We start from the raw sequence: 14,795 nt of genomic DNA on the forward strand, positions 1-14,795 counted from the left end.
GTAACTTATTTGCATATGCCACACTACTTGACATCACCAGAAGCGTGTCAGAAGGCAACACCCACCGCTCAGGCTCCAGTGGACTGTTTTGGATTGCTAGCTATTGGGGGGGGACATGCAGATCTGTCCTCGCAGAGGAGGGAGAGCTTGTACCTGAATAAAACTTGGTCTTAAAGGTGCCACTGGACTATTTTGGACCGAGGCGGTGAGGGAGGGGCTCTGCAACTTACCTGGCTGCTTCTTGCTCTGACTGAGGGCTGCTGGGAGCAGGGGGCGTGGCTTGTTGCATGTGTTCGCCCCCCAGGCTTTTTACTGCCGGAGCTCCGCTCCTGTGCGCTCCTGCAGGAAATGACCCCTGTTTGGAGATAAGACTCTATATGGCATTACTAGGGTTGCCAACCTCCATGGGGCCTGGATATCCCCCGCTTTTGCAACTGATCTCCAGCTGACAGAGATCAGCTCCCCTGGAGAAAATGGCTGCTTTGAAGGGTGGACTCTATGGCATTGCCCCATGCTGAGGCCCCTCCCCTCCCCAAAGCCCGCCCTCTCCCAGATCCACCCCCAAAGTCTCCAGGTATTTTTCAACCCAGACCTGGCAACCCTAGGCATCGCACCTCACTGAGGTCTCTCTTTCCCCCAAGCCCTGCCCTCCCCAGGCTCCACCTCCAGGGCTTCCCCAACCTGGAGCTGGCAACCTTGGCTGCAGAGGTTTAGAAAGCCCACGAAACCTTGCTCAGCGGCTGCACTTGTCTATGAGTTCGCAGCTGAGTCAATCTAGGCCTTGGCATCTTCGTGGTGAAATTCTTTGTACTGGGGGGTTAAATTTGTAACCAGAAGGAACAAGAGGTGTTGCCAACCTCCATGCAGCACCCGGAGAGCTCCCACTGTTCCTATTGATCTCCAGACAACCAAGATAGTTTCCCCTGCAGAAATGGCTGCTTTGTGGAGTGGACTCTGGGGCAACATACCCCATTGAAGCCCCTCCCCTCCCCAAACCCCGCCCTAGCTCCACCCCCCCCCAAAAAATCTCCAGGTATTCCCTACCCCCGAGCTGGCAACTCTAGCCAATAAGGGCTATGCTGGGAAATGACTGTCATCTTTTTCTTTATAGATGCATGTGGGTGTGCCTATATAAAAGGTAAAGGTAAAGGTTCCCTTGCGCAAAAGCCAGTTGAGCCCGACTCTAGGGTTGTGGTGCTCATCTCCGTTTCAAAGCCGAAGAGCCAGCGCTGTCTGAAGATGTTCCGAAGACGTTTCCGTGGTCATATGGCCGGCATGACTAAACACCAAGGTGCACGGAACGCTGTTACCTTCCCACCAAAGTGGTACCTATTTATCTACTTGCAATTTCTTGCTTTTGAACTGCTAGGTTGGCAGGAGCTGGAACTAGAGACGGGAGCTCACTCTGTCATGCGGCACACTCGAGTCTCGAACTGCTAAACTACTGACCTTCCACAGCCTGCAGTTCAGCGTCTTAACCACTTGAGCAACCACAGCACACCACCTATATACACAAGCAGAAATAGATCCACAATTAGAAAAAACACCTTTAGACATTTATCTGCTATTGTGACATATTTATTGCTTTACAGCTGTTGACCTTATAACCCTAACTGGTTATTTAGTTTTTCACGTTGCATCACTTAAGTATCATCACGCTACATATCAATTTGCTGTTAAGTCCCTGTCTGTAAAGTTTAGAACCTCATCTGCCCTTCCAGTGTATTTGAAAAAGTGTGCCTTGCGCACCAAAGCTCATCCCTTGCATTGGATAAACCTTGTCTTAAAGGTGCTCGACTCATTTGTTCTACACACAGAGAGAGATCTATACAGAAAACTGCAGGGACGCGAGTCGGCTGCGAACGGCAACCTGAAGTGACCGTTGCCTACAACGCCCTCTACCTCCCGCTCGACACCCTCGGATCAGCACCTGCACCACCGCCACTGCCAATCCAATCGCTTTGCGCCCCGCCCCCCGTAACCGCTTCCGCTTCCGGTTTCGAAGCGTCTGTGGTGGGCCAATCGGATCCTTCTCCTCTCTTTCCCGGCGTGCCTCCGTCTCGTCTTTCTCGTCTGATTGGCTGCTCCTCCTGCCGTCTGTTCCCCTACGCGGGGTCGCGTTGATTCCGGCCGGTCTGCGGAGCCGCTTGCCTCGGGGGCCAGGTTGGACCGGGGTGGGTGGGTGCGAGGATGAGGAGGGGTGGCCCGCCCCCCATGGGGGGGGGACCTGGGGGGTGCCGTGTGATGGCGGCGGGGGAGGAAGCGGGAGGGCTCCCGCGCCGTTGCTATCGTGGTCGTGGCGTCCTTGGGCACGGCTTCGGTCTCCCCATTGGGAGGGAGCAGGCGGACACCCGTGTATTAAGGCCACCGCCCTTCTGATCGCAGCTCTCGGATCTTCACTGTTTTGCAGTAAAGGTAAAGGTTCCCTTGCTCGAAAGCCAGTCGAGTCCGACTCTAGGGTTGCGGTGCTCATCTCCGTTTCCAAGCCGAAGAGCCAGCGCTGTCCGAAGACGTTTCCGTGGTCATGTGGCCGGCATGACTAAACACCAAGGTGCACGGAACACTGTTACCTTCCCACCGAAGTGGTACCTATTTATCTACTTGCAATTTCTTGCTTTCAAACTGCTAGGTTGGCAGGAGCTGGAACTAGAGACGGGAGCTCACTCCGTCATGCGGCAACCCGGGTCTTGAACTGCTGAACTACCCCCACACCCTGCAGTTCAGCGTCTTAACCACTTGAGCCAGTAACACAGAGTAACGTGTAAAAAAGAGGCGAAACTCCTGCCCTGAGGAGTTTGCAATGGAACATTCTGCACAAGCAGGGTTGCCAACTCTGGCTGAGGGAATTCCTGGAGTTTTGGGGGTGCAGCCTGGGGAGCGTAGGGGAGGTCCTCAGCGAGACGTAACGCCCTCCAGCTTCCAAAGCTGCCCTTGCCTCCAGAGAGCCCGTTTACAGATTACAACAGATACTCATGCAGGAGAGGCCAGTCTAGATGTGCAAGGAGGGCCATAGTGAGGCTCTCACAACAGATCCCGGCCTGTCTTTACTCCAAAGTAAGCTGCATTTCTCCTGGACGTTAACTGATCTGCTCAGGACTGCAACCTTCCAGGCACGATCCTGTCTCTGTTTACTTTGAAAGGGCTCATTGGGATTTGCTCACAAAAGACTGTGTTTAAATGTGCAGCTCTAACGGCACTGATCCTTGGGAGAGAAAGGAGTGGGGCATGGGACTCATTCTCGATTTGGGGGGAGTTGGTGGGGTGTGTGTGTGAGTGAGTGAATAAGAGCCTCAAGTCTCTGAGACCAGCAAGGAGAGCTGAAGTAGCAAATCCAAATCCTCTCCTCTCCCATGCACCAAATAACATGGGGCGCAAACTCCCCAGAAGCAAGCTTCTTTGAACTGCCTGGCAGCTGCACCCTACCCTGCTGTTAGCTCCCATTTGTCTCAATTGGGGGTTGTGTTGGAGTGCTTCCCAGTGCCTTGTGGGCCGTATTTATCTCCCCTTTTGGATGCCCTTAATAATACCCAGCACTTGCTTTTGAGGACAGAGTCTTGCTCTGAGAAGAGGATAGAGAACTAAAGAGATGGACTTCTGAGATGTGGGATGACGTGATTCATTACTTGGGCAAGAGTTACAGTTCCGGGAGGTCTGGGTGAAGAAGCATTGGCTTTCTGGGTGGGGGAGACCGAGCTTGTTTGGGGTACTCATTTCCATTTTATTTTAAACCTTAGATGTGGTAGAGCTGAAGTCTGGAAGGCTATGGAAGAGTCTGGCGGCAGCATGGCCAGTGGCCAGGGCGGCACTGCCCAGAAGCAAGGGCCTGCGGCTGCGACCCCGACACGCAAGAGGCCACGGAGTGTGGTGGCCTGGCAGAGCAAGGCTGAGTGGGACCAGGTGATGGTGGGGCTGTATTGCGGGGACTGCCAGATGCAGGAGGATGCGCTGGACCGGGTGTCTGCATGGAAGAGCAGGTGAGGAGGCATGTGGGGAAGGTTGGGAGTGCGAGAAGAGAAGAGACTGGATTTATCCCTGCCCTTCACTACCCGAAGGAGTCTCAGGCTGCGGTCACTAGTGTTCCCTCTAAGCTGAGTTAGTATGAGCTAGCTCACAGTTTTTTTGCCTCCGGCTCACGCATTTTTGTCTTAACTCAGGAAGGATGGCTCCAGAGCCAACTAATTGATGCAGTAGCCAAATCACCTGCTCACAACTTTAATGCCAGTAGCTCACAAAGTAGGATTTTGGCTCATGGGACTCCACAGCTTAGAGGGAACATTGGCGGTCACATGCGCCAGTTGAAGTGGAGGGGAAGTAAGGTTATTCCCTCCAGAGGAATTTGACACACAGTTGCAAGATCACACCTCCCTTTGTAGCTGTGGGCGCAGCCCGTCACTGTAAGAACATAAGAACATAAGAGAAGCCAATGTTGGATCAGGCCAGTGGCCCATCTAGTCCATTACTCTGTGTCACACAGTGGCCAAAAATACCAGGTGCCATCAGGAGGTCCAGCAGTGGGGCCAGGACACTAGAAGCCCTCCCACTGTTGCCCCCCCAGCACCAAGAATACAGAGCATCACTTGCCCCAGACTGAGTGTTCCTATCTATGCCTTGTGGCTAATAGCCACCAATGGACCTCTGCTCCATATGCTTATCTAATTTCCTCTTGAAGCCGTCCATGCTTGTAGCTGCCACCACCTCCTGTGGCAGTGAATTCCATGTGTTAATCACTCTTTGGGTGAAGAAGTACTTCCTTTTATCTGTGTGATGAGACGCAACTGCGGGTGAGTCAGGGGTTTTGTGGCCTTTTGTTTCCTATGCGTATAAATGAGGAACTGCACCTTCACACTGAGGGCCCCCTATGGAGAATGCGATGATACACATACTGTGAAGGGGTGGGGGGAAAAACAGCACCGAGTCGGGATGGCCTGATCAGACCATCCTGATGGCTGGAGAGTGTGCTTAAGTGATCAGACGGGAAAATCCGTCCGTGGCCTGCAGCAACCCGTTTACTACTGGACTTTCCCCGGTGTCTTTTAACTCCGTTTCTGTGGCGGAGCAGCACGGGTTGCCGACAGCTGGGGGACGCTTCCCAGATGTTGCTGTCTGATCGCTCCCTTTAGATCCGTCAGGCATTCGCACCTATGTCGGATCTAAAGGCATGTGTGATCGCAGCCTCCGAGCAACTTACAATCTCCTTTCCCTTCCCCTCCCCACAACAGACAACCCTGTGAGGTAGGGGCGTCTGAGAGAGCTCTTTTGAGACCTTGCCTTGAGAGAACAGCTCTGAAAGAACTTGTAACTCACCCAGGGTCACACCAGCAGCTGCATGTGGAGGCGTGGGGAATCAAGCCCAGCTCTCCCAGATTAGAATCTGTTGGAGGGAAGTCCAGTAACTCAAGTCTAGCATCTAGATACCTTTCCCAGCTACTTTTGTGGTTGTCCTCCTTTATCAGACATAGAAGGCCACCTTGGGCATTTAGTGCTGAGTAAAGGACTTTATTCTATAGACTGTCCTCAAATATCAGAGGGCTTTTCTTTTGGCTAGGCTAAATGCTTTTCCGTCTGGTTTTCTTTGGTGGGTAGACGCTGAGGAGCACCCTGCTTGGAGAGATTATGTGCACGTGGGTCTGGGTCGATTGAGGCTAAAAAACGGTGAGCTAGCTCACACTAACTCAGCTTAGAGGGAACACTGACTAGGACCTGCTTCTATTGCCTTGGAGTCGCTGACAGGTGTGTTAGCATCATGAGCTGGTTGAGCATCAGCTAATTCAGGCTGACCCATGACATCTATCTAGAGATATAAAATTTCCGGAAATTTTGAAGCTCAGAAAAAAAACACGTTTTTTTTCCAGTTTTTGTTTTTTTTTTAAACCGGAAATTTTCGGAAAAATAAAAAAAATGTTACATTAGCATTTCTTTTGTCTTTTCTAGATTGAAAGTCATTCCGTTACTTTAGGAACATAAAATATGACTATGGACATTTTTACTTGGCATGAAATTATCACAACTAGCCTATTAAAAATATAGTGTATCCAAACAATTATTACAAACATTAGAAATGATTTGGAAAATATTTGAACACCTTGTCTTAAAATATTTTATTCATCATGTTAAAATAAAACGTTCCATAATCAATTTTTTTTCTTTTCTTTTTTCAATTTTTCGGAAAAAAACAAAAAAGGCTTCAGGAAAAAACCTTTTTTCCCCCAAAATTTTTCCAGTTTTTTTCCAGGCCTTCACATCTCTACATCTATTTCCCTGATAGGATACAGTCAAGTGAACTGAGCTCTGAAATCTCTTTGTCCATTTGTCACACACACACACACATGTCTTGCTCTGTCCCATCTAATCCATCTCTCATCTGCCTCCAAAGTGTTGGTTTTGTGCTGCAGATCTCTGGAACAGTAGTTTTCAAACACCCCTTGAGTTGCCCATCTTCTAAGAACATCTACCAGGGAAATCAGCAAAGATTTCTGGGGCCTGTCCCGGGGCACCGCCCTCCTTGGTTGCTGATCAGGCCTTTTGGCCCCTTCATCTCCCTGAAGAAGCGAAGAACATGGCCCAGAATGCAATCCACAGCAGGCCCGTAGCCAGGATGTTGTAATTCAGGGGGGGCTTCAAATAAATCGGGGGGGGGGGGGCACGCCCCCCCCATAAAAAATTAAAAACTCACTTGTGCAGCGTTTGCAGTCTGCTTGCCTACGTGAGGAAGCAAGCTGCGCTTGGGGAACGGGCGGCGGTGGGGAGTCCTCTAGGTGGCCCAGAGAGTTGGGGGGCCTGGGGGCTGCATGGAAGTCGGGGGGCCGGGCCCCGAAATGCCTCACTGTAGCTACGGGCCCGATGCACAGTCCCACATCTCTGGGATGAGGTCCGCTTGGGGTGGGCGTCGTGGATGCTTGTCGGTCGTTGCCGATCTTCTCCTTAAGGAGCCCCTCACAGTTTCCCAAGGAACCCGGGGTCACTGAGAGCCTAGTTTGAAATCTTGTGCTCTAGAAGGTAAATATATTTAGTTTGTTTCTCTGAAACATTTATTTGCCGCCCTTCTCCTTGGCAGAACTCAAAGCAGCTTGCAGTATAAATAAAATGTTATAAGAACACAGTAAAAACAACCACGATCAAACCCATAAGAAGTCACAATTTAAGAACTCCAGTTAGGACTGCCAACCATAAAAGTTAAATCAATAAAATGCAGTCCTGAATAAAACTTGTCGTCAGCTGCCTCCTGAAGATCGAAAGGGAGGGGGCCGGGGGCACCTCCCTGGGAAGGTTGTTCTGTGATCATGGGGCTACCACCGAAAAGGCCCTCTCTCTCTCGAGCCCACCAGACGAGCATCTTTTAAAAAAAAGTTTTTATTTTATTTTTAAACAGTAAAAAGAACAAAATGCAGTGAGAATAGTTATCAACAGTAGAATTAGATAAGGTAATAATAAATGTAGAAACTCTGTTCAGGTAAGTTTATATGTAATGAAAAACTTCATAGTACTTTTGAGGAACCTTGAACTGAGCAGAGTCAATGTTAAATATAAATTCTAGGAAAGGAAACCATTTTAATAGAAGGTTTGATTCCCTGTTAGTAGGGCTCTTTTTGTAGCAGGAACTCCTTTGCATATTAGGCCACACACCCCTAATGTAGCCAGTCCTCCAAGAGCTTACAGAGCTCATAACATCAGATATTTTATCCATTGCGTAATTGGTGGGACAGTCAGGAGGGCCACTCCCCGTGACTGGGCAGGTGCGCATGGTCCTTCCGATACCCCAGTTCCGAGCCGTGCAGGGCTTTGAAGGTATGCCTTTGGCCCTGTCAGGTAGATTGTCTTGACCTTGTTGTGTTGGATTCCTTGCAATTTTAGGTACGGGCACCGAATGCCGTTAGCCGTGGAATGCACTGCGGATCTGATTCGCTGTAAAATCCTGGATGCCTCCGGTTGGTCCTTCAGATACCCCAGTTCCAAGCCGCGCAGGGCTTTAAAAGTATGCCTTTGGCCCTGTCAGGAGATTGTCTTGACCTTGTTGTGTTGGTTTCCTTGTAATTTTAGGTACGGGCACCGAATGCCGTTAGCCGTGGAATGCACTGCGGATCTGATTCGCTGTAAAATCCTGGATGCCTCCGGTAGTCTGAAGTCCCACGAACTGGTCCTCACATATGGGCTGGCACTTGTGAGGTGAGAGATGCGGGCCTGGGAGAGGGAGGGAGGGAGAGCACTGCAGGAGAAGAGGGCCAAGCCGGCAGTGGAGCTTCGCTTTTCACAGGAGCTGCACTGTGGTAGCTTCCACGCAGCATCCTCTGGGAGCCAAAACCGTAGAATCTCTTGCAGGTTCAGAGTTCATCTGGCCCTAGATGTCCTCTGCTGACTTTCTGATTCTGTGGCACCAAGGCTACTTGGGCTATGGTGGCAGGAAGTGCTGTCAGGTCACAGCCAACTTATGGGGACCCCCCCATGGGGTTTTCAAGGCAAGTGGGGACGCACCGAGGTCGTTTGGTCACTGCCCGTCTCTGCGTGGCAACCGTGGACTTCCTCAGTGGTGTCCCATCCGAGTATTAACCAGGACTGATTCTGCTTAGCTTCCGAGATCTGAGATCAGGCTAGCCTGGGTCATTCTGGTCGGGGCGCAAAAAAATTTTGAAATCTTGGTCAGCTGGGATTTTTTGCCAGGACAAACTCGGCTTTGCCCCGCCTCGGTTTCCATACCCTTTTGAGACTCATCTGTGATATTCTAGAGCTGGCCTCCATCCGCTTCCCTCCTTGTGGCTTTCTTTCAGCACACATATGGTACCTACTGACTGTTTTAGAGGGGCGGTTTAATAGAATTCTCTATGGGAAAAGGCCTTGCCCCGACAGTGAAGGAGAAATTGAGACTGTAGATCACACTCGTCTACGCTGTCCCTTCTATCAAGATACTCTCATCCAGACCACCACTCCTCTGATCAATAGAATACCCGGAAGAACGAGCCTGGGATACGTTAGGTTACTCCTAGAAGACGGAAATCCAACAACTAAAACCTCAGTTGCAAAATTTTGTGCAACAGCGTATAAAATCCATCAGTTGCTTTCATTATCGGGGTTTATGTAAATAGGAGAAGAGATTGGATTTCTACCCCGCCCTTCACTACCCAAAGGAGTCTCAGAACGGCTTACAAACTCCTTTTCCCTTCCCCTCCCCACAACAGACACCCTGCGAGGCAGGTGGGCCTGGGAGAGCTCTTTCGAGGACAGCCCTTGAGAGAACAGCTCTGAAAAAAACTTATGGCTCACCCAAGGTCACGCCAGCAGCTGCATGTGGAGGAGTGGGGAATCCAACCCAGTTCTCCCAGATTAGAGGCCAGTCAGGCCGCGCACATAACCACTACACCAATATCATCCATTTATATGACTGTCTATTTATATTATTGTCTATTTTAATTTGTGTTACTTTTTTTACTATATAAATTTTAACCTTTTTTTGGGGGTAGTATTTTATCTAGGCTGGTCTTTGACCGTAGATTAAAAATTTTTGAATCTGTAGGTGTCCTAGAAATTACAATAGTTAGACATTGCTCTTGCACATAACATCTGTGAAATCTTGAGCGCAGCATGTGTGACGGTCACCTTTCCTTCTAATTATGCACAGGTTCGTGAATCTCATCACAGAACGGAAGCAGAAAATGGTCACCGTGTCTCTGAGACGGCTGGCTAAGGAGGTAGAGGGAATTCCAGCATCTTAAAAACTGCACCCGTTGCAGGGCCGCAGACGGCATCTAGCACAGTTGGCTTACCAGTCGTATTTTTGCCTGATGAGCTGCTTTGCGAAGGGCTCCAGCAAGGCACCCTACGTATATTTTCCAAATAAATAATACACAAGTTGCATGGGGTTTTGAGCTAGTCGTGGGTGTGGGGTGGACGTTTCTCCGCTGTGACCTTCGTTTCCGTTTGCTTCGTCTCAAAGTTGAGCCTCCCGGTTTGGATGGTGGACCTTCGTCATGACCTGACCCACGGCACCCTTCCCCAGCTGAGTGCTTGTCGGAAAGGTAAGTTCGGTGTCTGTCTTCTGCTGCCAGTTTCTGGATTTTTATTTGGGGTGGAGGCAGATAATTTTGCAGTTTTTTTTTTCCAACTGGAGAATTTCTGATACGAGGTACGTTGCCTGCCGTGTGCATATTTCCAGGTGGGCAGCCGTGTTGATCTGAAGCAACAGAACAAATTTAGAGTCCAGTGGCACCTTCAAGACCAACGAAGCTTTATTCAAGGTATGTGCTTTTGTGTGCAGGCACATGAAAGCTCATACCTTGAGTAAACCTTTGTTGGTCTTAAAGGTGCCTGACTGGACTCTAAATTTGTCATATGCGTGCATATCTTAATGCTTAGATTTCGCAAGTCTTTAGTCATTCCATTTTTTTCCAACCGAAAATCAACAGGGTGGCAAAGAGCACGAACATCCTGAGAAATGAGGCTTGTTATCAAGCCACTTTCAGCTTTCAAAAACAGTTATTTCTCTTGCGGCAGTGCTTTCTGTTCGATTGTCTTCAATTTGCTGCAGCATGCAGTTTTTTGAGATTCCCACTGGGTGGTGCTGTGGCATTAGAACCAGCTGAAGTAAAGGTAATGGTTTTCCTTGCTTGAAAGCCAGTCGAGTCCGACTCTAGGGTTGCGGTGCTCATCTCTGTTTCAAAGCCGAAGAGCTTCCTTAAGCATTCCTTTACAGGACAATGCTACAGCACACGTCTGATCGTCGCCGCCCACATTTCCCCACAGATATTCCACACCCACTGACAAGAGGAAAATTGGCCCAGACAGGCAGACAGATAGCAATAAAAGCCCATCTGTTCTCCAAAGAAACTTGAGAAACGTGATTTAAGAAAAGGTCCGTAGGACCATCTTCTCCCATAGGTTCCGGCCTGGGAATTAAGATCACACAAGGGAGGCCCCTCCTGACTGGCCTGTCAATCAAAGAAGCTTGTCTGGTAGGCACGGATGGCCTTTTTGGTGGCAGCCCCACGATTACTGAACAGCCTGCCCAGGGAGGTGCTCCTGGCCCCCTCACTTTCCATCTTCAGGAGGCAGTTGAAGATGGTTCTGTTTGGGACTGTGTTTGATTAAAGCAGTCCTGCATTGTGATTTTAAATTCCGGTTTTATGTATTTTATGAATATTGTAAGCTGCCTTGAGCTCCGTAAGGAAAAAAGGCGGCTAATAAATATTTTCAATAAACAAATGAGTAGAAAGCAGTTCTAAGACTTGTCTTGGCCCCCTTTCTGTTGGCCAGGGGTGAGCAGGGGTCTGTTTAAACCAGTGCCGTCACTTCCTGCCTGCAGGGTGTGTTGCCGGCCTGGAATGGCTCCGACGCACGTACTGGAGCCGTCAGTTGGGCAATAACCTTGCTGGAGAATGCGAGGAGGAGGAGGAGGAGTCACCCACCACTGATATCGATGCCGAGGCAGACAGCAGCCCGGAGGAGCCCAATAAACTGAAGCTGCACGTCCGTCAGAAGCACCAAGAGCTTTTGGGTGAGTGAAATGTACTCTCTTACTTTTTCGCTGATGTGTTTTTTGGCCAACGCCTTTCCTAAGATTAACCTAAGGTCTGACTTCGTGCTTACGTGCACCAGACTCTCCCGCCAGTCTTTTCCTTCTAGCTTCTCAAGGTGCCACCAGGTGAATGGGTAGGCTTAGCAGCTCCTCCTTCCATGTGCTTTCTCAGTGGTGGTGCCCACCAGTGTTTCCTCTAAGCTGAGTTAGTGTGAGCTAGCTCACAGTTTTTTAGCCTCTGGCTCACACATTTTGTCTTGGCTCAGGAAGGAGGGCTCCAGAGCAAACTAACTGATGCAGTAGCCAAATCGCTCGCTCACAACTTTAATGCCGGCAGCTCAAAAAGTAGAATTTTTGCTCACAAGACTCCACCGCTTCGAGGGAGCACTGGTGCCTGCCTCCGTGCTCTGATCTGATTGTCTGTGTGTCAGTGTGGAATTTTTAGAAGTTGCTTCTCTAACAGCTGCCGCCCCCCAGTCACGGATCTTCACCACATCACTGTGTGTGTACGTGAGGAAATATTTTTAAAGGATACGTCCATTTTGAAGGTCATCCCGTAAGCAGAGCTTCTGCCTGAAAGGTTGAGGAGTTAGGGTTAGAGCCATGCAAGGTCTCGCTCCGTGGCCTTTTGTAGTTGGCTCCACCTTCTGCAGTGGCCATTTTCGAGTTGCACCGCCCCCCCTGTTTCAGAATTCCAGTGGCGCTTCCTGGGGATCCCTGCTCTATAGCGTAGCTCCAACAATTTTTAATTCTGTTTCATCCTTCTTGACGTGAAACTGGAATGACCCATCTGTCATGGCCTGTGCAGGACTGGGAGCAGGGCCTGGTGCGGCCTGGTCCCAGGAGAGACCTGCGTGGCAGTGAAAACAGACAGCCTACAATCCTCCTAAGACTTAGCAACGGGCTATAGCCAATGGGAGTTAAAAGAGTCTGTGAGGAGATTCTAGTTTAGCTGTGAGCTGTGGAAAATGGTGGTCTTCCCTCTCACAGAGCTAAACTGAAGGGACTGTGATAAACTGTGTGTTGTGAGGAGACAATTCTTGCTGGCTCTCTGCGGTTTTCCCTCTCACGGAGTCACTGAAGGGGGAAAGGCTGGTCTGAGAGGAAAGGACTCCTCAACTGAGAGCAGAGTGTGTGTGCAGGCAAAGAGGCCTGGTAGGAAGGCTGTAGGCCTTAAGAAAAAAAAAAGGTAAAGGTTTCCCTTGCTCGAAAGCCAGTCGAGTCCGACTCTAGGGTTGCGGTGCTCATCTCTGTTTCCAAGCCGAAGAGCCAGCGCTGTCCGAAGACGTTTCCGTGGTCATGTGGCCGGCATGACTAAACACCAAGGCGCACGGAACGCCTTAAGAAGGAACTAGTGAAGTGACGGCGCACGGAACGCCTTAAGAAGGAACTACGGTAGTTAAGTGGCGAGGGAGTCGCGTTAGGATTCTGTTTACTTTGCCTTTTCAACGCTGTTATGTGTGTTAAAGCACCTTGTCTTGTCTTGTTTTCCCCTTGGCCAGGACTGTAAAAATAAACCCTTCCTGTTTCACTGTTTCTCTGCCTTGGTCAATCACGCTCCTGTTTTCTCGGCTGTAAAATGGACCTTTTGGATGGGCTTGAGAGGGTACCCTGGGCCTTCTCAAGGGACCATAAGTCCAGGGTGGCGGCGGCGGAAGGTGGAGACCCCCCTGGGGTCATGACACCATCATCCGATACCTTGGTGGTTGTTGTTTTCTAAATCTAATGACGACAACGTTGGGGTCTGTTTAAGCACAATGTTTGGATCGGAAGACGTTTCCGTGGTCATGTGGCCGGCATGACTAAACACCAAGGCACACGGAACGCTGTTACCTTCCCACCGAAGTGGTACTTGCAATTTCTTGCTTTCGAACTGCTAGGTTGGCAGGAGCTGGAACTAGAGACGGGAGCTCACTCCGTCTTGTGGCACCTGGGTCTCGAACTGCTGAACTACTGACCTTCCACAGCCTGCAGTTCAGCGTCTTAACCACTTGAGCCATCGCAGTGACTCAGTACTGTAGGGGAAGGTAAAACATCAGTTCACCACCATCCACCAGTCCTGCAGTGCCTCTTGGGATAACTTAACTATACCTTTAGAAATATAATTTGAAAATTACTTAGAACAATTCTAAAATGAATTGCATGTAAAAGTAAGACAGCCGCTAAATGGATAAAAATCCTGCTTCAGAGTGAAAGGCACTGAGCCCCTCAGTGGGATTGCCCTGGCAAGAGATGTTCAGACGTCACTTGCGCTTGCCTGCCTCTGCGTGGTGACCCCGGGCTTCCTTGGTGGTCTTCCAGCCAAGTACTGACCAGGTCCAGTCCTGCTTCGCTTCTGGGGTCTGATGAGATTGGGGTAGCCTGGGCCATCCAGGCAGGGCTGCCAGATCCCCCAGGGGGGCGGGAGTTTGCCCACTCTAGAAGCCCCCCAAAGTGCCGGAATCAGGCCGACGTGCCTGGTGCGATGACGTCCACTCCGGGCACGTTGTCAGGGGGACGCTCTAGAGTTCGGCATTAAAACTCTATGGTACCATAGAGTTTTAAAGCCAAATGCTAGAGCGTCTGATGGTGTGCCCGGCGCGATGATGTCACTTCCGGGTGATGTCATTGCGGTGTGTGCGCACGTGAAACTCCCGGACATGGAGCTTCCAACCCCGGCCGGATGCCAGGTTCCTGCTGGCAACCCTACGTCCCGGTCACGGCAGAAGACATACAGAGGTGGCTTGGCCATTGCATGCCTGAGCATACGAACCTTGGACTTCCTGGGTGGTCTCCCATCCAAGTACTAACCAGGGCCGACCCTGCTTCGCTTCTGAGATCTGAAAAGCTTGGGTTAGTCTGGGCCGGTTAGGCCACTGTCAGGCTTCTTGGATCCATAAGACCAGGGGTCATTTAGTAGAAAAAGTGCTTCGCTTCTGAGATCTGAAAAGCTTGGGTTAGTCTGGGCCGTTTAGGCCACTGTCAGGCTTCTTGGATCCATAAGACCAGGGGTCATTTAGTAGAAAAAGAGGTACAGGACCTCATTAGCATGACTCATTAGCATAACTTATTTGCATATGCCACACCCCCTGACACCACCGGAAGTGTGTCAGAAGGCAACACCCACCACTCAGGCTCCACTGGACTGTTTTGGATTGCTAGCTATGGGGAGGGTGGGGATGCGCAGATCTGCCCTCACAGAGGAGGGAGAGCTTATACCTAAATAAACCTTGGTCTTAAAGGTGCCACTGGACTGTTTGGGATTGCTAGCTATGGGGGGGGGGGAAGGGGAGAAGTTGTCCTAAAAAAAAAG

The 14,795-nt window shown here is 50.2% G+C and overlaps 1 protein-coding gene across 1 annotated transcript in view; it reads left to right on the forward strand.

Moving 5' to 3' along the window:
• Positions 1–2,057: 2,057 nt before the first annotated feature.
• Positions 2,058–14,795, forward strand: part of LAS1L (LAS1-like, ribosome biogenesis factor) — a 56,329-nt gene continuing 43,591 nt past the window's right edge. Inside the window, exons 1-6 of the mRNA XM_015415661.1 lie at positions 2,058–2,163; positions 3,735–3,974; positions 8,038–8,163; positions 9,611–9,680; positions 9,926–10,007; positions 11,291–11,482. Coding sequence (XP_015271147.1) covers positions 3,763–3,974; positions 8,038–8,163; positions 9,611–9,680; positions 9,926–10,007; positions 11,291–11,482 — 682 coding nt within the window. The 5' untranslated portion in view covers positions 2,058–2,163; positions 3,735–3,762. The remainder of the gene's footprint in view (positions 2,164–3,734; positions 3,975–8,037; positions 8,164–9,610; positions 9,681–9,925; positions 10,008–11,290; positions 11,483–14,795) is intronic.

This window comes from Gekko japonicus, unplaced genomic scaffold, assembly GCF_001447785.1.
Source record: "Gekko japonicus isolate JY-2015 unplaced genomic scaffold, Gekko_japonicus_V1.1 scaffold3541, whole genome shotgun sequence".
Classification (NCBI taxonomy): Eukaryota; Metazoa; Chordata; class Lepidosauria; order Squamata; family Gekkonidae; genus Gekko; species Gekko japonicus.